Genomic DNA, 26,486 nt, shown 5'->3' with positions numbered 1-26,486 from the left:
AATCTATTTATTGCTGACCTGGGAACCAAGAGTAGGAGTGGGCTGATAAAGTTTGCGGACGACACCAAGTTGGGAGGTATTGCCAATTCGGAAAAGGATCGGGATATCCTCCAGGGAGATTTGGATGACCTTGTAAACTGGAGTATTAGTAACAGGATGAAATTCAATAGTGAGAAGTGTAAGGTTATGCATTTAGGGATGACTAACAAGAATTTTAGTTATAAGCTAGGGACGCACCAGTTGCAAGTAACGGAGGAGGAGAAGGACCTAGGAGTCCTGGTTGATCGTAGGATGACTATGAGCAGGCAATGTGATGTGGCCGTTAAAAAAGCTAATGCGGTCTTGGGATGCATTAGGCGAGGTATTTCTAGTAGGGATAAGGAGGTGCTAGTCCCGTTATATAAGGCGTTGGTGAGACCTCATCTGGAGTATTGTGTGCAGTTTTGGTCTCCCATGTTTAAGAAGGATGAATTCAAACTGGAACAGGTACAAAGAAGGGCCACTAGAATGATCCGCGGAATGGAAGGCCTGTCGTATGAAAGGAGACTTGAGGAGCTCAGTTTGTTTTCCCTAACCAAAAGAAGGATAAGAGGAGATATGATTGTACTCTTTAAATATATCAGAGGGATAAATACCAGGGAAGAAGAGGAATTATTTCAGCTCAGTGCTAATGTGGACACAAGGACAAACGGATATAAATTGTCAGTCAGGAAATTTAGGCTTGAAATTAGACGAAGGTTTCTAACTATCAGGGGAGTGCAATACTGGAACAGCCTACCGAGGGAAACAGTGGGGGCGAAGGACCTCCATGACTTTAAGATTAAGCTAGATAAGTTTATGGAGGAGATGGTATGATAGGATACCGGGCTTAGTCAATAGGTTAATTAAGTGCCACACTGGTAAATAGTTCAATGGGTCAATGATATGATATTCTTAACCTTTTTCCAGAGGGTATGGCTGGAGAGTCTTGCCCGCATGCTCGGGGTTCAGCTGACCGCCATATTTGGGGTCGGGAAGGAATTTTCCTCCAGGGTAGATTGGCTGTGGCCCTGGAGGTTTTTCGCCTTCCTCCGAAGCATGGGGCAGGGGTCGCTTGCTAAAGGAGTGGGGGGATCAGCTTATGTGGCCTGCATCTTGCAGGAGGTCAGACTAGATGATCATAATGGTCCCTTCTGATCTTGAATTCTATGATTCTATAACAAAACTTGATGCAGGCTGTTATCCATGAAGAGATTCTCTGCAAAGAGACGGGCAGACCTTTCATCCTATCCACCACTGCGACAAAGAGCTGAGTCGATTTTCAGAAGGGTCAGATCCTCTCGATGTAAAAGGCTAAGGGCCAGCTAACATCCAGGGTGTGTAACCTAGTTCTTCACTGGATTTATGAGGTTTTGGAAAGAACACCGGGAGGAAAATGTTCTGATTATTGTGAAATTGTGATACCACATTCAGTAAGAAGGCTGGGTGCGGCTGCAGCTGGACCTTATTCTTGTAGAACACAGTATAGGGTGGTTCCCACATGAGCGCTCTAATTGTGGACACTCTTCAGGCCAAAGTGATTACAATATAGAAGGAGACCTTCCATGAGAGGAGCAGCAGTGAGCACGAGGCTAATGGCTCGAAGGGGGGCCCTGTGAGCCTTGACGGTACCAGGTTCAGGTTCCAAGCTGGGATAGGGTCGCGAACTTGAGGATAAAGTTGCTCCAAGCCTTTGAGAAATCTAGTTGTCATAGCATGGTAGAAAACAGATTTGCCCTGAACCAGAGGGTGGAAGGCCAATATGGCTGCCAAGTGGACTTTGATAGATGAGAGCACTAGGCCTTGGTGCTTGAGGTGCAGCAGGTAGTCTAGGATGGACTGTAGTGAGGTCAGGTCAGGAGACAGATTCTGATCTGAGGCCCAACATGAAAAGCGTTTCCATTTGGCCGGGTAGGTTGCCCTTGTGGAGGGCTTTCTGCTACCCATCAGGACTTGCTGGACTTGAGTTGAGCATGCTTGTTCCTCCTCATTCAGCCTTGCAGCAGCCACGTTGTCAGATGCAGGGATGGTAGGTTTGGGTGCAGCATATGACCGTGATTCTGGGACAGTAAGTCCGGCCAGAGCGGGAGCTCTAGCAGCGCTGCTGTTGAGAGCTGCAACAGCATGCCAAACCAGGGTTGGGTGTGGCCACACAGGAGTTATCAGGATAATCCTTGCTCTGTCCCACTTGATCTTTAAGAAGGTCCTGTGCATCAGTGGAATCAGGAGGAAGGCGTACATCAGTGCTCCCGACCATGGGAACAAAAAGACATTAGACAGGGAGCTGCTGTTGAGCCCTCAGATCAAACAGAATCAATAGCATTTTCTGTTCTTCCTGGAGACAAACAGGTCCACCTGGGGAGTCCCCCACCTGTGGAAGATCACATTGACCACCTCTGGATGGAGTGACCTCTCATGGTGAGATGAGAAGGACCTGCTGAGGAGATCTGCTAGTGCATTCCTGGCCCCTGGGAGGTGCGATGCTACGAGATGAATGGTATGTTGGATGGAGAAGTCCCACAGCCTGACACAGGGCTGAGGAGCAGGCTCCACCCTGCTTGTTGATATAAAACATAGCAATGGTATTGTCCATTAGAACTTGGACTACCCAGCCTCTCAGGTAGAGAAGGAACGCCTGGCAAGCCAGGCATATCACCCAGAGTTACCTGATATTTATGTGTAGGGAGTGTTCCTCCTGCAACCAGAGACCTTGAGTGCTGACATCAGCTCCCCACCCTAAGTCTGAAGCGTCAGAAACCAGTGTCACTGATGGGAAGTGGGTTATGAAGGGGACCCCCTCCAATATCACATGCAGGTCTGTCCACCACACCAGGGATGACAGAATGTGTGGTGGAACTGTGACCATTAGGTCCAGATTGTGTCTGGCAGGGGCATACACTGAGGCCAGCCATGCCTGCAGTGGTCTGAGGTGTAGGTGAGCATGTCGGAGCACGTAAGTACATGCTGCCATGTGGCCTTGTAGTCTGAAGCACACCCAGGCAGTTGTGAGTGGGTGAGCTCTCATATGGGTGATGAAGTCTGTCATAGCCTTGAACCGTGACTCTGGTAGGGAGGCCTTGGCATAGGTAGAATCTAGCACTGCCCCGATAAACGGTATCCACTGAACAGGGATAAGAGTTGATTTTTGCTCATTTATAAGCAGGCTGAGAGCCTGACAAGTGGCTCGCACCAACACAAGGCTCTGTTGGACCTGGACCCACGATCTGCCTCTGATTGGCCAGTCATCTAGGTACAGATAAATCTGTATGCCTTTCCGCCTCAGGTAGGCGGCCACTACCACCATACATTTCATGAAGACCCTTGGAGCGGAGGCGAGACTGAAGGGCAGTGCCGTAAACTGGTAATGACTCTGGCCCACCACAAAACAGAGGAATCTCCTGTGCCAATGGAAAATAGAAATGTGGAAATATGCATCCTTCAAATTGAGGGCGGCGAACAAGTCTCCTGGATCCAGAGAGGGGATGATGGAAGTCAGAGAGACCATGCAAAATGTCAACTTTTTGAGATATTTGTTGAGGTAGCGCAGGTCTAGAATGGGTCTGAGGCCCCTTTTAGCCTTCGGGATTAGGAAATACTGTGAACATGTTCTGAGGGACTTCCTCCATGGCCCCTATCTGCAAGAGGGTCTCCACCTCCTGGGTGACGAGTTACTTGTGAGAAGGGTCCCTGAAGAGGGACAGGGAAGGGGGGCCGGAGGGAGGGATGGAGGAAAACTGTAGGATGTAACCAGATTTTATGGTGTTGAGCACCCAGTGGTCCGAGGTGATTCTGGACCAAGCAGTAAGGAAAGGGAAAAGCTTCAGGAATAGAGGAGGGGCTGGATCCAGGTGCAAGTCTGGTGCATCACCCTCAGCCGGGCACACCTTTAAAATGACTGCCCCGAACCACCTTGGTGGTGAGCAGGGCCCAGTGAGGGGGCCGAGGAAGATGGGGCCAATTGCCGCCGCTTATAACCTCTGCCCCTCTTTCTACAGGAGGGCTGGTGAAATGGACCCGGATAGCTGGGTGGCAGTGAAGGTGGCTGGAACTGTCTCCTAGTGGCCTAAGGTATATACAACTGGAGGAAGTGGACGCTGGCCTTCAAGTTCTTTAGCCTGTGCAGCCTAGTGTCCATTTGCTGCGAAAAGAGAGCTGGTCCTTGTTTGAAAGTCCGGAAGACTTCAGCCATGAACTATGCCTTATGGTCACAGCTGAGGACAGATTGTGAGGCACAGTCAGCTGCATCCAGTGCCGCTTGAAGAGAGGCCTTGGCCACTGCCTTAACCTCCTCCAAGATGGCCGAGAACTCCTGTCTTGCCTCTTGAGGCAGGGAGTCTGTGAAAACGTGACCATCTAGTTCCAAGTGTTATTATTGTATCGCCCCAGTAGAGCTTGCTGGTTGGCAATACGTAAGGCTACAATTATGTCATGGAGGTCATGGAAGTTACAGAATCCATGACTTCGACAGACCTCCGTGACATTTTCTGCCTTGGGGCTGGAGCTCCTAGCCGGCTCCCCTGCAGCTCCCAGCCCTTACTCTGGTGGGGGGGACATTACACCTCCCAGCCATGGCGGGTGGGGGGGAAACCCCACGCAGCTGCCCAGCCATGGCGGGTGGACCCTGCAGCTGCCCAGCCACAGTGGGAGGCAGAGGGATCCCATGCAGCTGCCTACCTGTGGCAGGTGGTTGGGGGACCCCCTACAGTTGCCCAGCCATGGTGGGGGGACCCAGCAGCTCCCAGCTGCTGTGGGAGAATCCTGCAGCTGTCCAGCTCCAGCAGGCGAACCCCCCCGAACCCGCAGCCACCATAGGGGGTGAGGGGACCCTGCAGCAGGCCAGTCCCCAAGGGTGGTGGGAGACCCTGGAGCTCCCACTCACCACACATGGCGGGGAACCCGCTGAGCTCCCTGTTGCCGTGGGTGGTGGGCCCCACCCAGAGCTGATCAGCCGCTGCATGGGGGGGACCCCAGAGCTCCCACTCACCGCAGTAGTGGAGGACCCGGGACTCCACGGAGCAATGGGATTCCATTTTTTCAGGAATATATTTAGCGAAAGTCAGGTTCAGGTCATAGGCTTCCATGAATTTTTATTTATTGCCCATGACCTATCCATGACTTTTACTAAAAATATCCATGACAAAATCTTAGCCTTAGCGATACGTAACTGGAAACTGGCTGTCGAATAAACTTCAAAAAAGGTCTAGTTTGTTAGCGTTTATCTCTTTCATTGGTTGTTGAGATCACTGTGACGCGTGGGAGGGTGGGAATACATGTACTCAAACCCCTGGGCCAGGACATAGTACTTTTTCTCTGCCCTCTTTGAAGTGGGGGGCAGAGAAGATAGCGTTTGCCACAATGCTTTTACTAGTTTTAGCACCTCTGTCGTGCACCTTAGAAAGAACTACTGCAGCCAAGATGTCAAATAGGCTCTCAGCCAGTTCCCTGAGAACCTTGATTTGCAGTCCCAAGTTGGAGGCCACTCTTTTGAGCAGCTCTTGACAGGCATGGAAGTCGTCAGGTAGCAAAGGGTTGGCAGGCCCGGTCACTGCCTCATCCAGGGAAGAGGAGGAGGAGGCAGCTATAGATGGTGTGGCTGGTTCCTCCTCTGCCACAGGTGCCAATTGTGCAGGGGCCACCAGAATCTCGGTGCCGAGGTACAGCTCTGAGTCTGATGCCTGTACATTGCCTGTAGTGCTGGTGCCTGTAGTGCCGAAGCTAAGCTCTGGCCCTCAGAAACCACAGAGGGGTTTGAATATGAGCCCATCATGGGCGGAAACCCCCAGGGGACCCAATACTGCCATTGGGGTGGCTATTGGGTGGACTGCCAGGGGCCCAATGGTGGGCCTGTCACAGTTCCAGCCCATGGGTTCAGTGCCGACGATGCCTTGGGGGTCAGGAGGGCTCACACTCACACCCAGACTCCTCCCTGGAAGACCAGGGTGGGGCTGAAGCTGCCACATGCTAGCTGGTACCTGGCTGATTGGAGACAGACGTCATGATGGGGAGAGATGCCTTGGAGACAACGACTGGCATCTTGGTGCCAGAGATGCACTTTGTGGTGCCGGGGATGGGTGCCAGGCAGGCAGAGATCGGCCGGCTGGAGAGTGACAACGTGGTGATGGGGAGCAATGGGCTAGGGATCGGTGCTGTGAAGGAGATCAGCGCCACGAAGGAGATTGGTGCCAAGTTGGAGGCCCAGATGGGAGGGTCTCATCGTGGGCTTCCCTGTAGAGGGAACCCGCCTTTGAGGGGTCCGCCGAAGATGGGCACAGATCCCGAGGCATGAGTGGCACCAGGAGAGACATCAAGTCCTTTGCCGCTCAGAATGCCTCCGGCGTTGAAGCCACCAAGAAATGTTGCAGGCCCTGACCACTCGTGGGAGTCAGTGGTGAATCCTGATTTGGGCTCGGTGTCCTTGGTGGAATAGCCACTGCCCAAAGTGGCTCCAGGGAAGATGAGTAGCCCGGCAGGGGTCTCAATTCATGTGGGGATTCCAATTTCCCGGGTAGTTGTGCATGGTGCCGGGGAACAACCTCAGTTAGACTGCGACTTCTTATGCCTCCTCTTAGACATGGAAGAGGGGGAGCGGTGCCAGGAAGATCTCAGTTCTGGGGAGCACTCCACACCAGGTGCTCAGTGCTGAGTTGGAGCGGCATGGTTCTGACGCGGAGGACAGGGCAGCCTCCATTAATAGGGCTTTTAATCTGATGTCCCTGTCTTTGAGAGTGGAAGGTCTGAAGTTTTTGCAGATCCTGCACTTCTCTTTAATATGTACCTTCCCAAGGCACTGAAGGCAACTAGTGTGTGGGTCACTGATGGGCATAGTACAGATTATTTTTAAAACCAATGTGATATTGACAGACCAGGTAATTGCTGCAAATGGTATTCATAGATAGCTATAGTATTTGGCTTGCTCAGTGCATATAGTGAACATATATTTTTAAAATTAGGGACTACATTTTCAGAAAAATGTGCACTCTATAATTTGCAAAAAAACAGCATAATTTGGGGGCACCATTTTGATTTCGTATGCAGTCATGATAACTGCATGTGCAAATAACCAATGTGTAACTAGTTAGTTACATGTTTAATATAGCAAATGTCTGTATAAATTAGAGATGTACAGAGAGTCACAACCAGGCCTATATATGACTTTAGTCTGCACTCAAAGTATGGGTGAAATTCACCCAATAAGCATTAATACTACAAAAAAAAAAACCCAGAAAAAAAAGTGCTAAGCCTGACCTCAACCAGTTTCTTTTTTTTGTTGATATCATTCTTTTGCAGTTTCTCAGGCTGAGGAGCAGCTCTGCTAACTGGTGGCCTGAAACAAACACAGAGAAAACAAAAAACGAAGATAATTAATACATCTGAAATGCCTGCTGTACTTGCATTGTAATCCTTGTATAATTAATCCTTACTTGGCAAAAAAATCACTTCAGATACAAACAGTAAATGATAACTTATTCCTTTTTATTTAATTTGAGCTGCTTTTTCTGTGGTGATATAATCTTTGGGGTATTTTAAGGGCGACATTTCACAAAGCATAGAGCTGGTGTATTTATTGCAACATTATATAGCACAGAAAGTTGGACTCTAGAAGAGCAAAACAAAATCGAAAGTAAACAAATCGAAAGTAAACAAACAAACCCCCCACAACTCAACCAGGCAAATAAAAGTTTAAAATATACATTAACAAAATATATCAGCAGGTGATCTTGTGACAATAAAAGAGGAAAGAGTTACCTTGATCCCCTTGTAAGCGGCAAATAAAACCAAGTAAGAAACTTAGTACAGTTTATACAAGTATTTTGGTCATTTTAATCATGCACAAGCATTTTCAGAGTTGATCACTCATTCCTGTGTGGCACAAACCATGCTATTCAAGCATGCCAGCAAGAACTAAAACAGAAATTAAAGAGTGCACCAGTCTACAAATTCAGAAAGGTCATACCCTGGCATCACTGGGCAAACTCTGCACTAAAGCTCCTACAGGACAGGGAGAAAAAAGGAAGCTATATTAATGCTTCCCACACACTTTATACTGAACTGAGAGTATACTTTTGTGTATTTTAGTTATTTCAGAGTGCCTTATAGAAACTGTAGCTGTCAGAAACATAACAACAGTCTCATGAGTGCTGCTGAGAGTTTCACACAATGGATGTTTGTTTGTATTCTAGTTCATCTCATAATTTAGCCTAATTCCTGTTGACTCGTGGTAGGTCAACTTGTGTACTGAGACAGTTTCTATTTTTTTGCTCTCAGGGAAATAAGGTTCCTTTATTTTCTCTGAAATTGATCGGTCAAAACACATTATGTAATCATCAATGATAACTGGACCAAACCATGGTATAATCACCACCAGAGACTAGATGGGAAGTAAATGATGATAAAATTTCATTCCATATAAAACATTAAGCTAAGCTAGAACATTTTGCAAAGGCCAATTTGAACCCAGAACTAGCATGAGGCCTTTAAACAAGCAATTCAGAAAAGCATCAATTGTTTTCTTGCATGTTTCCTACTCTTTTTTCTGTTTTAGTGTAATTTTAAAATGAATTGATTTTACGTTTCTTCACCTAAGAATGTCTGTTAAAGTTTATGACAAAAGCAAGCCAGGATTTGTGATGAAAGTAAGAGGATACTATCACTATGACACAATCAGTAAATAATTAAGTAGCCAACACAAAATTTATTTTGAAAATATAAACACACACATCTATCTATATATATATATCTATACACAGTACTTATACACACAAATATTGTGTGTATTTATATATACATATACATGTATATATATACACATTTGCATTCCGTGCTTTATTTTCACATTATGATTCATAAAAGAAATGTAAAAGAAAAGCAGCATCAAGTTCATTTTCACTTTTAAAAAGTCTATGGTCATCGCTAATTTATTTGAAACTTAAGATGGCAGTGTTGAGGGTGAGAAATTTGCATTGTAATAAATTAAGTACATTTACCCTTTGTGGCCTATGCATTCTGTACTGCACATTCATAGAAACCTGTGCTTTTCCTGTGTGAATACTTACTTGACAATTCCCTGCCTCCAAAGGAAAGCAAGTTAAAACATAATACAAGTATTAACAGTTTCTTTCCAGTAATTTAAAGAAAATGTGTGCACATTAAGAGATAGGAGGAATGAATTCAAGAAAAATTTAGACACTCAAATGTTATGGGCTTTAATATTTGCAGGCACTCTGAATCACTACAGACTTCATTTCTGTTAGTAATAATGGGCCTGATTCTGTTTTTACACCAGTTTTACACAGCTGTAACTCATCTTCCATGGACCTAATCCAGATTTATACCTTTGTGAGTCAGAACAGAATTAGCCCTGCAGTTTCTATGGATGGTTAGGTGGGAGTTGAAAAAGATGTGAGTGACAGTTCTCTTCCTCCCTTCAGCTAACCAGTAAGTCTGTAGTGAAATATTTAGATGTAGCAGCAGAAAGAGGAGGATAAAACATGGGTGAGCAGAGGTTGCAGCATTGGGAAGGTATACAAATTAAGTGGCTAGGTGAAAAGTTGGGAGTGGAGGATTTGGAAGAGAGAGGAAAGGGTACAAGTTGCTGAAGGGAGAGAAAAAGAGGCCTGACTGCAGAAAAAAATAGACAGAGCTATTTAGGAAGGAGACTAAAGAAGTAGTAAGGGCAGGTCAGAAAGAATTAGGATAAGCTCTCTGGTGCAGGGATTGTCTCTTGGTCTGTGCGTATACAGCACATAGTACAATCTGACTCTGATTAGTGCAAGCATAATAAAAATGATAATAATAATGAGAATCCTGTTCCTAGTGAAGTCATTGGAAACAGGATTGGGCCATCAGAGAGGACCTTACATGAAAAAGACAAATAAAGCCACTGTCACCTGAGAGAGGCCAAGTCCTGGCAACTGAGATTGAGAGTGAGCCCAAAAGCAAAGAGATGGGAAGAGAGGAGGACCTGGGTGCCAAGTGGGACACAAAAGTGGGCAAGGTGGCTAGCTGGAGAGTGCATGTTCTAATAACAGAAAAAGAAAACGAGCAAGCCTGAGAGAGAGCATACTCCCAAGAAGAGAAAGGCATGAGAGAGAATAAGGGGATCCAAACCTGGGAAATCTGTTTGGGCAATGAAGTTATAATCTGAGATTTAATAAAATGTTGTTCATATCATAAAAGATGTAAGCGAGACCTTAAAAAGTAATTTCCATTGTGTGCTGAAAGGAATGCACATGTTTTTCTCATCATTCTAAAATATGTTACAAAACATCGAGAACTTTTCAAAAAAGTTTTAAAGACTTTGTGAAACCTAAAACTTCTTCAGGTTCTCCCTTCCTCATGTACCGGTATGTATGGGAGTGTATTATAATAACATCATAATATTCAAGTAATATGAAATCTATGCTATCAATATGCAATCTTTTTTGTCATTACTTAACATTTCATGGACAGGGGAGTAAAAATAATGTTATTTGACACTGGAAATAGCCTGCTTTGGAATATAATGGATCAAAGCAAAATTTAATCAAGGTTAGAAGAAAACATCATTTAAAAACATCATATCAGCACAACAAAGTCACTAACATTTTTACAGTATCCTGCATGATTTTACATGTATGCTGATGCACTCTTTAAAACAAAAATAAGATATTGCAGAATGCATGGTGGTCATAGCCATTTTCATATATTTTAAGAAAGGAAGCTATTCATTGCATTCACGTCATTCTAATTCAGTCCCCAAACATAAACAAGCAGAAAAGCAGATCAATAGGAACTATAGTCAGTTCTGAACAGGAACTAGAGACCTTTATTTTTAAATTAGCTGATTGTTGTAAATATCCTGCAACGCTGTTTAGCTGTTTGGCTACTGCAGGATCTTGGTATAGGCCTCCTGCACCTATCTATGGTTCCTTCCTATATAATAGTGTGCACAAGTAGGGCAACTTGGAAGATCTTGTTTGGTGATGCTAGCTGCAGACAGCATATTGCATCAGTTTCTCGCTTCACTGACTTCCAGGAAAAATTTAAGTTGTTAACTCTGAGCTAAAAAGCTTTGTATAACTTGTTTACTGGCTATGTGAGAGATCACTTTCTCCCCACATACTACCAGAGTAGTTATGATCAGCTGAGGCACTCAAGCCAACAGTCCCCAAATTTAAATGGCTAGTTGATCTTAGTGGAAATTCCTCAATTCTGGTATTTATTTACCTTAGTAGTCTGACAGAATTCAAGTTTGCTGACATTTAGCATACCCTGCAAAGTATGTCTCTTTTTACAGGCTTCTCCCAGGTGCTGGGGCTGGGTTTGTATTTGGTGTGTTGGGGGACATCCATTTATTGTATTAATTTAATACATCCATGATAAGACTGTTGGTAGCTGAGGACATTTGATAAATAAAAATATTCACTCAATAATATATGGAGAACTTTTGGAATGAAGGAGGTGGTATAGTGGGTGAATACATTAGTCTCTCACCTCTGGATGATTGGATTCAAGCCAGGTCATAAATGACATGCCTTTGAAGGTTTCCCTATGGTCCCTAGTGGACTCCAGTCCACATGATAAAAAAACCTCAAAGCAGTTGACAGTTCCTGAACAATGCTGGAGCAGAAAGCAATTTTCAAGTTAGAATGGAGAAATGTTGATGGCACTCTGTGTGGATAGATGCACTGTACTGGAATGACATCATTTTCAAGCACACAAAGCTTCACACAAACAAAAAAACAGTCTGAGGCCAGCCCTCTGATCTGGCAACAGCACAATGGCTGCCTTGTAGAGGATATGGGATTGATCCCGAGTTCATTAGGCTACCAGGAGCTGGGAGTATAGCAGTCACAATATGTTCAAGTTCTGGGGGAGAACCACAGTGGAAGCAGTGTCCTGTCAATTACAGCTTGAATAGGTCATTTTGACATCGAGCTGTAGAGAAGGTAAAAAAGTGGGATCCCAGAAGACTCCACTCCACCCCAATGACCACTTTTCTGTTAAAAGACTCATTGTGTTATTTCCTACATCCCAAATATATTTTTCTCCAATACATTCTGAATCGTCTTCACAAATGTGTATATACAAATAGGGATTCATTTCCAAGCTAGCTTCTGAAATTGCACCCACAAAATTATACATGTAAAATCCATATTTGCATGAGCAAATTGTGTAACTATGGATCTAACTATTCAATTTATGGTGCAAAAATGTGTACGCAATTTTGGAGGCTTGTTTGAAAACTGAGCCCCTGTGTTATAAGAAATAAATCATCAACAAAAGAATAACCAATATCTGAAGATAGGAAAATCCTCTTTTTGCACCCTACTATAGTGTAGAATGATACAGAGTAGATAATCTGAAAAACAGCCTATGACAGATAATTTACAGTAAATGGAACAGACTAGTGTGATACAAAACAGGACTAGACATGCTAACGCTGCTTTTGGTTTTCCGCATATTTAAGCTGCATTGAAGGATTTCCATCACCATAGTTATTAAATTGTTAGTTCATGTAGACATGCAAGTCAAACAAATTAATGCTGCAAACACAGGATATGAATTAGTGTTAGCAGAATACAAAATGAAAACATTATTATGCCTCCCATATTAGTGGCATGAAACGTAATGTTAGGCAACAGGCTCATTGTACTTCTTGTCATTTAAATTCTAGCTATGGTCAGTTAAAATGGTCCCAATTCAACCATTAAACTGTTTCTCATATAGGACATAATTCCTATGTATTTTCCTAAGTAATATATAACATGGCTTACAATTGTCCTGGATTGTCTGGGACAGTCTTGCCACTGACCAAGGTGTCCCGTGGTGTGGGAGCGCTGCTCTTTGGGCTCCCACACCGCGAGACTATTCCTGCAGCAACTCTGATTGACACCCTGTTCCTAAATTACGTAGGCAGAGCAGGGAGCAGAATGCCAATCAGAAGACCAAGAAAAGAAAAGAGAAATAAGGGGTGAGAGGAAGACAGATAATGGAGGGAGGGGGGAGAAGAAAAACAAGGTGGGGGAGAGGAGAGAGAAACAACAATGAATTAATTATCTTAATTGAATGCACAAACTAATACATCTGCGAAGACATTTTAAAATTGCACCCCCAGCCTCACCTCCCCAGAGCTCCACCTCTGCTAGGGGGAGGGTCCCAGAGCCCAGGCTCCAGCCTGAGCCCAAACATTTATACCGCAATTTTACAGCCCTGCAGCCTGAGCCCAATAAGCCAAGTCAGCTGACACAGGCCAATCATGAGTGTTTAATTGCAATGTAGCTATATACCCACTGTTACATGCTAAAACTGCAACTGCTGAAGAGGCTTCACTCAGACTCCCTGACCAGTACATTGCCACTGGACTCTGCTAAACCTCAGCAGCTCCCAACCCTGGCCATGACTAATCTCACATTTTGTAAGGCAGATATGCTATATGATTTCTATAATCCTCACAGGTACTTACACAATGATTATTTTTTATTAAGCAACTAAAGCAGTAAATGAAAAGGCATATGCTACAAGGGGTTTTAACTCCTTTCTGAAGGCATTGACTTAGGTTAGGTTAGACTTGTCCAGATGGGCTTACAAAGTTGTTGTCTTCCCCTGTACAAGGATAAAAATCGTGCTGCTTAGAGGCTCGACATTGTGGAGTGTCCTGTCAGTCTGCCCCTGAGTTGGAAGTCCAATGCAGTACAGGACTTTAATCTGTACTCCACTGGCTTTGCCTGTGCTGTCTCTACATAGAGCTTGGATGTGTGGTGAAAGCAGGGCACATTGCAACAGCGGGATGGAGTTCAAAGTCCCTGCTCACTCTGCTAGTGGCAATTCAGCTATCATAATCAACCCTCTTCTTATAGCCTCTTTCCCATGGAGGGGCAAGAACAGTTGGGCCCCTCGCCTTCTACATAGGGAGGGAAACAGTGGAATAATTCTGCTTCCCCACAACCCTGCCTGAAGAGAGAGGTGGGATCTGATGGCTCCCTTCGGAGACAGAAACATGCACCTGGCTCCCTTCCTCTTGTCTGTGGGAATGGGGAGGGAGGAACTTTTCTGTCTTGGGGGGCAGGGAGCTGAGGAGAGGCACTTGAAGGCTGGAACCCTTCTGCTCCTCTGAACAATACCATGGAAGGTACTCTTGCCTGTCTACCGCTAGTGTTAGTGCACGTCCTGGTGTGTGAGTAGTGTGTGTGGATGTTGGCATATATCTGGTATGCATGGGTGTGGGTGAAGACTGTTTATGCTTGGGTAATGACATGCATACAGGTGCATGGCTTAGGGGGTAGAAAGGAAGTGAAGACTGATGCAGGAGTTTGTGGAAAGACTATCTGAGGAAAGGAAGAAAAACTGTGTGATGGAGAATGGGGAGGTGGTCACTTCACATTTTATTTGAGGACCTATTAAAAAATGGTTACACTCATGGTCCATCAAACTGGATCATCATTTCACCACTGAAATCTCAGCCCTTCTTCCCTTTTGCTTTTCCAAAGGCTGAATGCAGAGGAGTAAACCAAAGCCACAAAGTCTACCCTCCTTCCTCAGACATGGAGAAAGTCACCTTTTCAACACTTTCAGTTTTCATTGGCAAGCGGTAGGCTGAAACCAGGCCTCCATTGTGATAAAACATTTTGTTGCTAGCCTGCTGAACTGGTTCAGCTCAATGTCTTGTCAGCTTTCTCAAGGAGTAATCTTTTCTAAACTATGGAGCTTCAGCACCTTAATTTGTAGTAGATGTAAAGAATTTTTGTGACTGGCTCCATCAGTGCTCAGTGCTATCCTCATTAATCAATGCTGGGGATGCCAAGCCTGGAAGCTCCTGCTATGTCAAAGAATTGAGGTCTTCCTAGCCATTGGCAAGAGAAAACTTGTAGGTTTTTTATTTTGTATAGTTTGTTCTATCTCCAACTCTTTGTATTCTTGCAGCCCAGCATCTTTAGGAAGCATGCAGAGTGTGGTTGGACATGTCCCTCACAGACTGGCATAAATGTTGAATCTTGAGCTCGGGAAAAGAGTATGACTGGCACAGCTATGAGACTTGCTTCCAAATGTCCTTGCAAGTTGTTAGCTCCCATCTAGCCTCTCTGGGCCTCCTCTCATGTTTCCCAGACATCTAATACAAAGTCAGCCTAGCAGACCTGGAGGTTCTACATCAGTGTTGCATGTATCAGCCAGATCGGTCCCAAAGACAGACCTCAAAAACCCCCTTTAGGCCATCAACAGACAATTCATCAATTTAATCTTAATGTATAAAGGCTCTAGAATTTTTGATGACTTAATGCACTACTCTGGCCATCAATACCAAATCCATGTCAAGTGAAGCTTTGCCTGCTCTGCACTAATGGAACTCCACTTTATACTTGACTCTGTCTTTTATTCCTGACATAAGAAGGTCCATGACTCTGCTGAGGCAATTGAAGGTGTGGTAGCAACAGATGTATCAGATCTTTGACTGAAGAACACAGCAAGAAATAATGAACAGCCTGATGTGTTCACTTAATTTGTACTGAAAAGTTTTGCACTGATGTATTGAAATCTAGTCTCAGTTCCAACAATACTGTCAGCCCTTAATGTCATGGGAGCATAAAATGTAATGGAATTGAGGCTTGCACCTCTATGTCTCAGCTTCAACACACTTTGTGTAGTGGTGAGCTCTAATGCCATCAGCAGATCCTGTACCATTGGCCTCAGAGAAGCAGGTGTCTATGAATGGTTCAAATACCTTGACATATTTGGCCATTGACCTTGTAAATTGTGAACTCTGTCCTTGAGCTCGGTTAATACGTGCCTAGGTTGCATATAGGAACATAATGATGAGTAGTGATTAGTATTTTGGGAGAATTCATAATTATTTTTATTGTAATTGTATTGTTTGATGGGCTCATATAAAACCAAACTACCTAATTCAGACTGAAGAAACTTTTTATCATAAAATGTATGAGTCATATTTATTTGTCACTTGTACATATAACTCAGATGAACTAAATGTGTATCAAATATGATTTGCATATGTTTAACACATATTTTTATCCAGTAAGCTACATATGAAATGTGTGTGATCCACAATAAGGTAGTAAATACAGATCTGCAAACTCCATGTATATAATATGTGATTAAAGTAACCCAAACCATACCTTTCATATATAAAAATATGAACATCAGCCACTGAATCTTTTGTGAAACACATGGAAAAATGCAGCTCTTAATTTGCATGATAAGGGATTTTTGAAAAATTTCAGGTAGTTGTTAAAATGTAATATGCTAGTTTTGATTATTAGACAGAAACAATAGCTGAAGAACACACAGAGCACAACAGGTGGGGGATTTTGTAAACTACGATTGTACTGTCTCAATCTCAGGCTGGCTGTGGGGTGGATTGTCCTCTGCAAAGGTTTACAGCAGCTTGAGTGGTGTTCAAATTTATATTGATTGCCAAGAAATTATTATAACAGTTGGGGACTACTGGAACAAAGCACCTCCCTTCCCTAGGCCGTGTTGCCTATCACAGCCACAGGCAGGGGGAGCGGTATAGGAGCAGGTCTACTGGCTCTGCTTCACCAGAGAATCCCTCTGCTCTGGTCTGATTCTCCCACAGCTAACTGCAGCAGTTGTAATGTTGTTTTGTATGGATGAATAGCACAAAGCAATCCAAATGTGGGGGGAAATCTGGGCCAATATAATGAGGAAACATGTATCTCCTATGCCACCAATCATTAATGTAATGATGAAGATTTAGTAGTCTTGTAAACACGGTGGGTCAGATTCATGGGTATGCCATGGTTGCTTTTGATGCGTCAACAATGCAAAACAGGTGTAAACCAGACTTTTAGTCAGTTAAACTGAATATACAGCTATTTTGTATCAGCCAAGCAGCATAAGCAGCCAGAACATATGAGGGAATGTGGCCCAGTATATTTTGGCATTGTGTTTTCTGGATCCAGTGTGGTATTCCAGGCATACTACTGACTTAAGTTTTAATTGTGAGAGAATAGACCTAACATTTCTAAATGAACCTCAAAATGTTGATGTGCAGTAGGTATCATTATACACATTTTACAGAAAGATAAAATGAAGTACAAGGATTTTGTTACTAAGAAAGAAAGTAGAGAAGATGTACATATAGTGAAAGCAGGGGGGGAAATGATGCCCAAATGTAAATTTTTAAAAACACATGAACTCTGGGACTTCATGTCTTTGTTCCAAAAATTGTGGGTCCCAAAATATGTGGGCCAAAATTTTGAAATTCAGGTTCTTTGGATTAGGTGCCTATATTTTCATTTAGGCACTTAAATAAATGGCCGGGTTTCTGAGATGTTGGGCATCCAGAGCTCCCATTAAAGTCAATGGGAAATGTAGGGGACTTTAAATGCTTACATATAGATATAGGTGTCCAATTTTAAGCATGCCGGGGTGAAAATTTTGGCTGTGTATTTTGCAATGAATTATTGTGTTCATTCTGTGCAGCAGGAGGTCTTGACACAGGAAAACATCTCTAATCAGGAAGGGCACATAAGCATTTGTTTAAATATGTGCTTAAGTCTCACTGATTTCAACAGAACTTAAGCAAATGCTTAAGTGCTTTCCTGAATAGAGGTGGATTTAAAAACAGATTTAGAGACTTTCCAAAATCAGGGCCTAATATAAGAATCTATTTTTTTTAAAGTAGTATACTAAATAGGTCCACCATATAACCCATCACATCCTTAAAAACAACAATAAAAGCAGCTGAACTACATGCAAGAAAATTAAGCTGAGAATAGAATCCAGAGTTCTGACTGAGTCCTGTGCTCTAACTAGTATATCACAAAAATACATATCACTAATCCATTTTAATTTCCAGTGTATCTGATTTCTATTTCCAGGTTTGATGTCCAATTTGAAGTCCCACATAGCACACACTGCATTGCACTGCAAATGCCACATAATGTATAGAATATTTGGGCTCCTTTAAATATGGAGTCACCTGATAATTGCCAAGTAGTTATTAACCTACTCTTTTTTCTATTTACTTGCAAGAACTACAGTAAATAACAAAACTATGCCCCCCAATTTTTTATTGGTAGGTGGTACTAATTACAAAATAAAAATAAATTATGACACTTCCCTGAGGCCCTGTCCCTGCGCTGTCCCTTCTCCAAGGCCCTCACTTCCCTCCATCGCTTGCTCTCCACCACCCTCACTCAGTTTCACTGGGCTGGGGCAGGAGGTTGGGGTGAAGGAGAGAGTGAGTGCTCTGGCTGGGGGTGTGGGCTCCAGGGTGGGGCCAGAAATTAGGGGTTCAGAGTGTGTGGGGGAGAGGGTTGGAGTACAGGAGGGGGTGAGGGCTCCGGCTGGGGGTGGAATTTCTGTTTTTTTAGGGTTTATTTCTTAATTAGAGAATTACCTTTAAAAAAAAAAAGATGATGAAGGTTGCAAAGTCAAGCACTCAAAAGTTAGTGAGGGCTGAGAGAGTAAAGCCCAGAACTGCTGGGTTCAGTGTCCTTGGACTGGGACCCGGAATACTGGGCAGGCCAGAGTTCCCCTACCAGCCACTGGGGAAGAGGCACCATCAGGACAGTGCTGGAGAAGGCAGCCTGATATGGTTTGCGTGGAAGGACTTTGGGTAAATCTCTATGTGAGACTGTCCTGGGAAGCTCTCATTGCTAGTGGTGCCTCCCCTTGGCTGTCCTTGGGATTACCTCTGCCAAGCACCACACCCCTATTTGATGATGTCTTCACACATCCTATCTCACTCCACAGCCCCTCTCACTCCAAGAACTGCAGCCTCCTCTTCATGATGATCTTCCAGCCAGGTCACTACATGGTTTCCTCTTCTGAGTCATCAGTAGGGTTCACACCTTTAGATCCACAGCACAGACTTTTACCACTTGAGCTAACATAGTAACTGGTAGCAGTACTAGAGTGTTATCCTTCATGTGGATTAGCCACATACTTTGCCAGTGCTTTCACAGCAGAGTAATGCCAGCGATTTGCTCAAAGCAGAATAATGTAGAAAGTCAGGACTCCTAGGTTCAATACCTGGTTCTGTAGGGAAGCATGCTGTAGTGGTTACAGAACAAACTCTTCTGTCCCTGGCCTGTCTCTGTTCCCCTCTGCTCCACCTTGATTCCTTTCCCACATCCCTTTTGCTACTTCTCATCCTCTGGCTTCTGGAACACCCCTCTCTCCTTATCTTCCTCCCAATTTCTCACCGCTCTGCATTCCTATAGGACTACTTCCTCCTTCTTACTGTCTTATTATGGAAATGGTCAGGCAACCTAAACTATAGGTGATGCTACCAGTTCCATATTTTAAAACAAACACACGCTAATTAAGAGAGCATACAGCAGCCAGGGGAATAGGGGAATTCAAAAATGCTCACAAGGAATTTATAGGATATAAGGCTGGTACTGAAACCAAATGCACAGATGAATGGGAATATTTTTAAAGAATAAATATTTTTTAAAAATGAGCATCTTCACCAAAGAGCACAGTATAGTTCAGATCTGACCTTTTTATTCACATCCTAAACCACTCTTGAAGGCAGACTGCTGAATTCTATGGTTTAATGATAAGGACAAACATCCTCTAGAGATCAAGATGAATCAAGTCAACTCATTTAATTTGAGATTTGATTTGATTTCACCCTGTAATTTTGAATATGTAAGTTCACAAAGACTAGCAGGTATTACTTCCTATTTGGGGGTGCCTTAAGTTTACTGTTTCACTTCATATCTAAAAGTAAGACTGTACACATGAATTTGGAAAAAAAAAAAAAAGATTGACACCTCTGTGGTTAACAAATAACCCTTCTCCACTGCCCAAGGCACACAAACATATCCCCAATTTAACCCACAATGCACTGGGACATAAGAATTTTAAAATGCTGTCTTATATTTATAACAGACTTTTTTTAGTTCAATAAAAGGAAAGTCAGAAGAATTTATTGAATATATGGAAATGAATGCCTTTGCATGCCATACCTTTCCTCAACTGAAACCTCCTTCAGCTGCTGGTGTGGCTTTGTGCCTTCCATTTCTCGGATGCTTACTGCATAGATCTTTGTTGTATAATCAATAGCCTTTTCTCTTGCAACATCACTGTCATAACCTTTAATAATGTGAAAAATAAAATGACACCCGTGTAGTTTGTTTTCAATTTTGTATTGGAGAAATAAGAAATAGAAAGATCTGCAACAACAGAAGCAGTCTAAGGCCCGGTCTACACTATGGAGTGAGGGGGGGGGTGTGTCGACCTAAGATCCAACTTCAGCTACGAGAAGAGCATAGCTGAAGTCGACGTTTCTTAGGTTGACTTATCTCGCGTCCTCACGGCACGGGGTCGACTGCCGCCGCTCCCCCGTCAACTCTGCTTCTGCCTCTCACCACGGTTGACTACAGGAGTCGACGGCACAGCGATCGGAGATCGATTTATCGTGTCTACACTAGACACGATAAATCGATCCCCGATAGATCGATCACTACCCGCCGATCTGGCGGGTAGTATAGACGTACCCTTAGGTCCTGATCCTACAAAGACTTACATATAGTTAACTTTAAGCACATACTTAACTTTAAGCACATGAGGAATCCCATTGAACTCAATGGTATTCCTCACATGCTTAAAGTTAAGAACGTATGTGAGTCTTTGTGAGATCAAGGCTAAATTTAATATGTATTTTGCATATTCTTCTTTTACCTCCATCCTCTTCTGCATCAGTATCTGACTCCTCACTGTCAACCAGTTTACTCTCTTGGATGCCCACAAACTCTCTAGTCCAGATCATCAAAGCAGTATCAGCACCACCTACAGTCAGTAGCACAGAATCATTATGTAACCATCGAACGTTGGTTACATGGGCACTATGACCCACATACTTCTTGAACTTTGCATGTTGCCCCTGCAATATAAAGAATACACGTTATCACTTAAACTATTAATTTTTCACATTTTCCTACAGAAATTTTCCCCACTTCCCTTTCCAACGTGACTTCTAATCTGATGAGTAAATACTATTTATTACCTTTACAGGATATGAAAAAAGCTTCACAAAACCAAAGTCATCTCCTGTAGCTAACAGTGAACCATCTTTTGTAAGAGTAGCTGCATTTACAACAGTGACATCACTATGCATGGGCCAGATTCCTTCACAAGTAGGACCAAGAACACATGTCCAGGTATCCCATTCAATCTTCTCTATCTGGAAACAAAAATTCCCAAAACAAAGTAATCTTGACAAATGTCCCATACACTGCTTGAGTTGTTACATTTTTCTCTTGAACTACGATACTAACAAACTTGTTTTGACAGATCAACTTGCATATGGGCTTGGCCAAAATAATTTTTTGTTTTTGTTACCTTACAGTGTGTTTGTTTCCCGATGATTAATGCTAAATATCATTTATGTCCTTTATTAAAATTGCTATACTACAAGGTAGAGTTCCTGGAATTTTACTTTTTTGCTATACATTTTTTATTCTCCAGGGAGAGATCATTGGTCATTATCATTTGGATTTAAACTGTTTAGAGATTTTTGGAGGTGATGAATATTGGCAGCGCTCATTAAAGTTATTGAGAGTTGCAGGTGTTCAGCATCCCTTAAAAATGAGGCCACCCGCTTTTAAAAGTAGCTTCCTAAATTGCACTTAAATTGCCTGCACACAGATTAAATACAAAACACATTCATGCAAAGAGATTATGTGGAATTACTTGTCTGGAATGCACAAATATATATTTGCACATAAATCCTTCTTCTAAAAGAACAAATGGATGCACCTGCAGATATTGCAGGTGATGGAAAATTTGGTGTTGTTGCACTCATGTAATTTCATTCTGAGATTTATTGTCAGAGTTTTAGTAAATCAGCACTTTTTAATCTACTTTTCAACTTATTTCAATGGGAGAGAAAAGTTAGTTCAATGCCAAGTCCTTTTGAAAATCTCACCCACAATATTTACAATATTTGATCAGATCTGAATTAAAGCGCTTATTTGAAATGGATCTAATTCTGAAATACTAATGTTTGTTAAGTGCTTAGACTAATGTAGCAGCTATAAAAGGTATGATACTGAGTGATTAAGCAGTTCTAATTATATCCATTATAAGGATTAACTTTTGTATATGTAACATCTGTATGTTATAATACTTACAAAGGCCTACTTCACAGGGCTGTTGTGAAAATTCACTAATGTCTGTGAAGCACTTTGTAAACTTAGAAGTGCGGTAGCATAGGGGAAGGAATATGAAGTAGACATACCATTTAAATAAGTAATACACTAATTTTCAGCAGTATCATAACACAACATTCACAATATAAAACCTTCAAGTTAGTACTGAGTGAAGTAATCAGAAAATGTAATTAGTATGATCCATACCTCAGCAGCTCTTATAATATGTCTTTTTCCTCTTGGTGCTTCAAAAAACAGTTGTTCTTTGGCACCAGAATTGACTTGCAATAGCTTTCCTGTATGTGAAATATAAGTTTATTATTTATTTTATACATGATTGGAATATTATGAAGTGCCCTTTTTATTGAGTGATGAGGTGTTATGAAAAATTTGAATGCACATCCTGCATAGGTATTTGTGACAAAATGATAAGCATGACCTACAGAGCATTAATATAAATACAGTCCATCTGTATTTGTGACAAAATGATAAACATGACCTACAGAGCATTAATATAAATACAGTCCGTCTGTATTTATATTAATGCTCTGTAGGTCATGCTTATCATTTTGTCACAAATACGTATTCATTATCATTTATTAATATAAATTCAGTTTCTAAAAATGGTTGTTTAGATACTACTCACAAACAGTGGAGTACAGGCCAAGTCACGCCTGGTGCTGAGTAGCCTCAGAGGTGCTTAGCACTTTGGTGGATCAAGTCCTAAATGTGAGATTTCATATAATCATATAATAATCATATATATGATTATTTTACAAGATGGCTGTACAGTGATTTAAAAAAAGTTATAAATCTCTGTCTCTATTCAAGCACTGCCCTATACAAATGTATAACAAACAATCCTTGAATACAAACATTACAAATGTGATCCAAATTGTATGCTAACAATTAGGCAGGCTTATGTGAAACTGAATGTACATTACTTCAGAGTGGTAACTGTGTTAGTCTGCAAACCGTGTTAGTCAGCAAAAACAACGAGGAGTCCTTGTGGCACCTTAGAGACTAACAAATTTATTTGGGCATAAGCTTTCATGGGTTAAAACCCACTTCATCAGGTGCATGGAGTGAAAAATACAATAAGCAGTAATATAATAAATACAATACAATAAACTGTAATATATATATATATATATTACAGTTCATGAAAAGATGGGAGTTGCCTTACCAAGTGGGAGGTCAGTGCTAACAAGGCCAATTCAATTAAGGTGGAAGTGGCCTATTCCCAACAGTTGACAAGAAGGGGTGAATATCAACAGAGAGAAAACTACTTTTGTAATGCTAACGAGGCCAATGCAATAAAGGTGGACATCGCCCATTTCCAACAGTTGACAAGAAGGTGTGAGTATCAGCAGAGGGAAAATTACTTTTTTTAGTGACCCATCCACTCCCAGTTTTTATTCAGGCCTAATTTGATGGTGTCCAGTTTGCAAATTAATTCCAGTTCTGCAGTTTCTTGCTGAAGTCTGTTTTTGAAGTTTTTTTGTTGAAGAATTGCCACTTTTAAATCTGTTATTGAGTGTCCAGGGAGACAGAAGTGTTCTCCTACTGGTTTTTGAATGTTACAATTCTTGATGTCTGATTTGTGTCCATTTATTCTTTTGCATAGAGACTGTCTGGTTTGGCCAATGTACATGGCAGAGGGGCATTGCTGGCACATGATGGCATATATCACATTGGTAGATGTGAAGGTGAATGAGCCCTTGATGGTGTGGCTGATGTGGTTAGGTCCTATGATGGTTTCCCTTGAATAGACATGCGGACAAAGTTGGCAATGGGGTCGTTGCAGAGATTGGTTCATTAGTAAGCCATTGGGCAGGAAGGGGAGAAACAGAAAAAAATAAACAGACTGCCTTAAATTTGAGTTTTATGATATAACTGAAGCAGCAAGAAAGACACATTTCTAAAATAAATCTATTGCTGAAAAGTTACAGGGGTCCTGTAGGCCACTATAAAATGACTCTTGATTGATAAAGAGCTGGTATGCTCACGGTCTGAAAGTCTTCTTCACCCCTTCACATTGATGGAGGAAAAACAACATAAGATAGCTGACCTCTGGCAGCACTAGAAATCTGCCACCCTCCCCTACTTCCTGTGCTAGAGCCTTCAAGCAGGAGCAAAACATTTTCTTACTCCTAGGCAGAGACTGGGAATATATTTATCAGCTTCCTGTGTGCTGCTTGGATAGTCTGCCCACATGTCATCAGGACCAACACCCTCCAGTATAAGTTTCAACCAGAAATTGAAGGCAGCACCCACAAATTTAAAATTTGGCCAAAAACTAAGTTATTTTTTAAAAATCCACTTGGGAATTTATTATAAAAGAGATTTTTCAGTATCTAAATAGTGTGGTTTGATAAGGGAAGCAGTTATTAACTAAGAAACACTGGATCAGATCCTCGGCCACTGTAAATAGTGTAGTTCTAATGGAGTCATAGAATCATAGAATATTAGGGTTAGAAGAGACCTCAGGAGGTCATCTAGTCCAATCCCCTGCTCAAAGCAGGACCAACACCAATTAAATCATCCCAGCCAGGCCTTAAAAACCTCTAAGGATGGAGATTCCACCACCTCCCTAGGTAACCCATTCCAGTGCTTCACCACCCTCCTAGTGAAATAGTGTTTCCTAATATCCAATCTAGACCTCCCCCACTGCAACTGGAGACCATTGCTCCTTGTTCTGTCATCTGCCACCACTGAGAACAGCCGACCTCCATCCTCTTTGGAACTCCCTTTTGGGTAGTTGAAGGCTGCTATCAGATCCCCCCTCACTCTTCTCTTCTGCAGACTAAATAAGCCCAGTTCCCTCAGCCTCTCCTCATAAGTCATGTGCCCCAGACCCCTAATCATTTTCACTGCCCTCCGCTGGACTCTCTCCAATTTGTCCACATCCCTTCTGTAGTGGGAGAACCAAAATTGGACACAATACTCCAAATGTGGCCTCACCAGCACCGAATAGAGCGGAATAATCACTTCTCTCGATCTGCTGGCAATGCTCCTACTAATGCAGCCCAATATGCCGTTGGCCTTCTTGGCAACAAGGGCAAACTGCTGACTCACATCCAGCTTCTCGTCCACTGTAATCCCCAGATCCTTTTCTGCAGAGTCATGTTGATTTACATCATCTGAGGATGTGGCCCATTATTCCAAGAGCCATGTTCAGTTCTGCAGGAGTCACTGATGATGGCAGGACCCAAACAGGGAAGAATACAGTACGAGGCTATAGATTTTAAGGCCACAGGAGGTCATCTAGTTTGATTTCTTGCATAACTAGGGTCATAGAATAATCCCTACATGGCAAAAAATAATGAGTGAAATTCTATCTACTGGGGCGGAAGGGAGTTACATTGCTGCCCATCACTGTAGTATCTGAGCATCTATTTTATTCTTTTCTACTATGTTGAACACTATGACCAAATCACTTGTGGATGAAGTAGACAATATCTTTTGGGAAGCCATGTTGCTTTCAAGACCATTACAAATACAGAGGGGAAGGGGGTAAATCAGCATGAGCTTCAGGGAAAAGGCAAAAGATGTAATGGAAAGGAATGCTAGCCTACGTCTTCTAAGCAGTAGTAGAAATAATGGGGAGTAAAATCAACAACAAAAAAGGAGCTAGTGGTATTCTTTCATATGTGTTCCTTCAAAATCTCAGATAGATCATCTCCAAATAATTGTAAAGATACTTAAAGAGATTTCTTAGAGAGTGTCCCTATTCTTAAGACAGGCATTATCCACTATACATGTTGTGACACGAGGCTCTCTGGTGCCCACTGGCAAAGGGTTCACTGTTCTTTACAAGCAACTCCTGTCTCAAACCTGAGAAACTCACTACACCAAATACACCACTTTCACTGTATTTATCCATAAAGGGTAATATATGAGGTCTCTACTGAAAGCTCGCAACTTATCAATACTCATAATCATTGTGAGATGTGTGTATGGGTAATATTTAAAGAATAATTAAACTATATTGAAAATTATGCCCTTACAGTTTTGGGGTAAAAGTGAGTCACCAGGGAATCATACGTCTCAGTGATGGCCCATTCAAGCAGGAGGGAATTGCTATCCCTCCCTGGCTAGCTAATTATGTAATGTATTGTTTGATTGCCCATCTTTGCACCAACCCATAAAAGTCAATGGAAAAACCTCAAAGATAAACTATAAAAACATCAAAACCACTTGGAAGTGAAAAGGAACAATATGAGAGCGGGGGGGGGGGGGGTTGTCCTGTCTGTGAATAAAGACAAAAGACTGATTGAGTAGATAACAGGGTGGAAAAAGACACTCTGGGTCCATTCACTGAGGAAGTACCTTGATGAGCAGGGG

General features: G+C 42.6%; 1 protein-coding gene across 1 annotated transcript in view; it reads right to left on the bottom strand.

The window, feature by feature from the left end:
• The window catches only part of EML6 (EMAP like 6), a 403,172-nt gene that overhangs the window by 36,790 nt on the left and 339,896 nt on the right, over nt 1–26,486 (bottom strand). The window contains exons 24-29 of the mRNA XM_045011334.1: nt 22,347–22,435; nt 20,996–21,172; nt 20,671–20,872; nt 19,956–20,082; nt 7,765–7,773; nt 7,264–7,342 (exon numbers count right to left, since the gene is read on the bottom strand). Of these exons, the coding sequence (XP_044867269.1) occupies nt 7,264–7,342; nt 7,765–7,773; nt 19,956–20,082; nt 20,671–20,872; nt 20,996–21,172; nt 22,347–22,435 (683 nt within the window). The remainder of the gene's footprint in view (nt 1–7,263; nt 7,343–7,764; nt 7,774–19,955; nt 20,083–20,670; nt 20,873–20,995; nt 21,173–22,346; nt 22,436–26,486) is intronic.

Source organism: Mauremys mutica, chromosome 3, assembly GCF_020497125.1.
Source record: "Mauremys mutica isolate MM-2020 ecotype Southern chromosome 3, ASM2049712v1, whole genome shotgun sequence".
In the NCBI taxonomy this organism is placed as follows: Eukaryota; Metazoa; Chordata; order Testudines; family Geoemydidae; genus Mauremys; species Mauremys mutica.
Note: the sequence above shows the minus strand (reverse complement) of the source record. Positions and strands in the feature narration are given on the sequence as shown.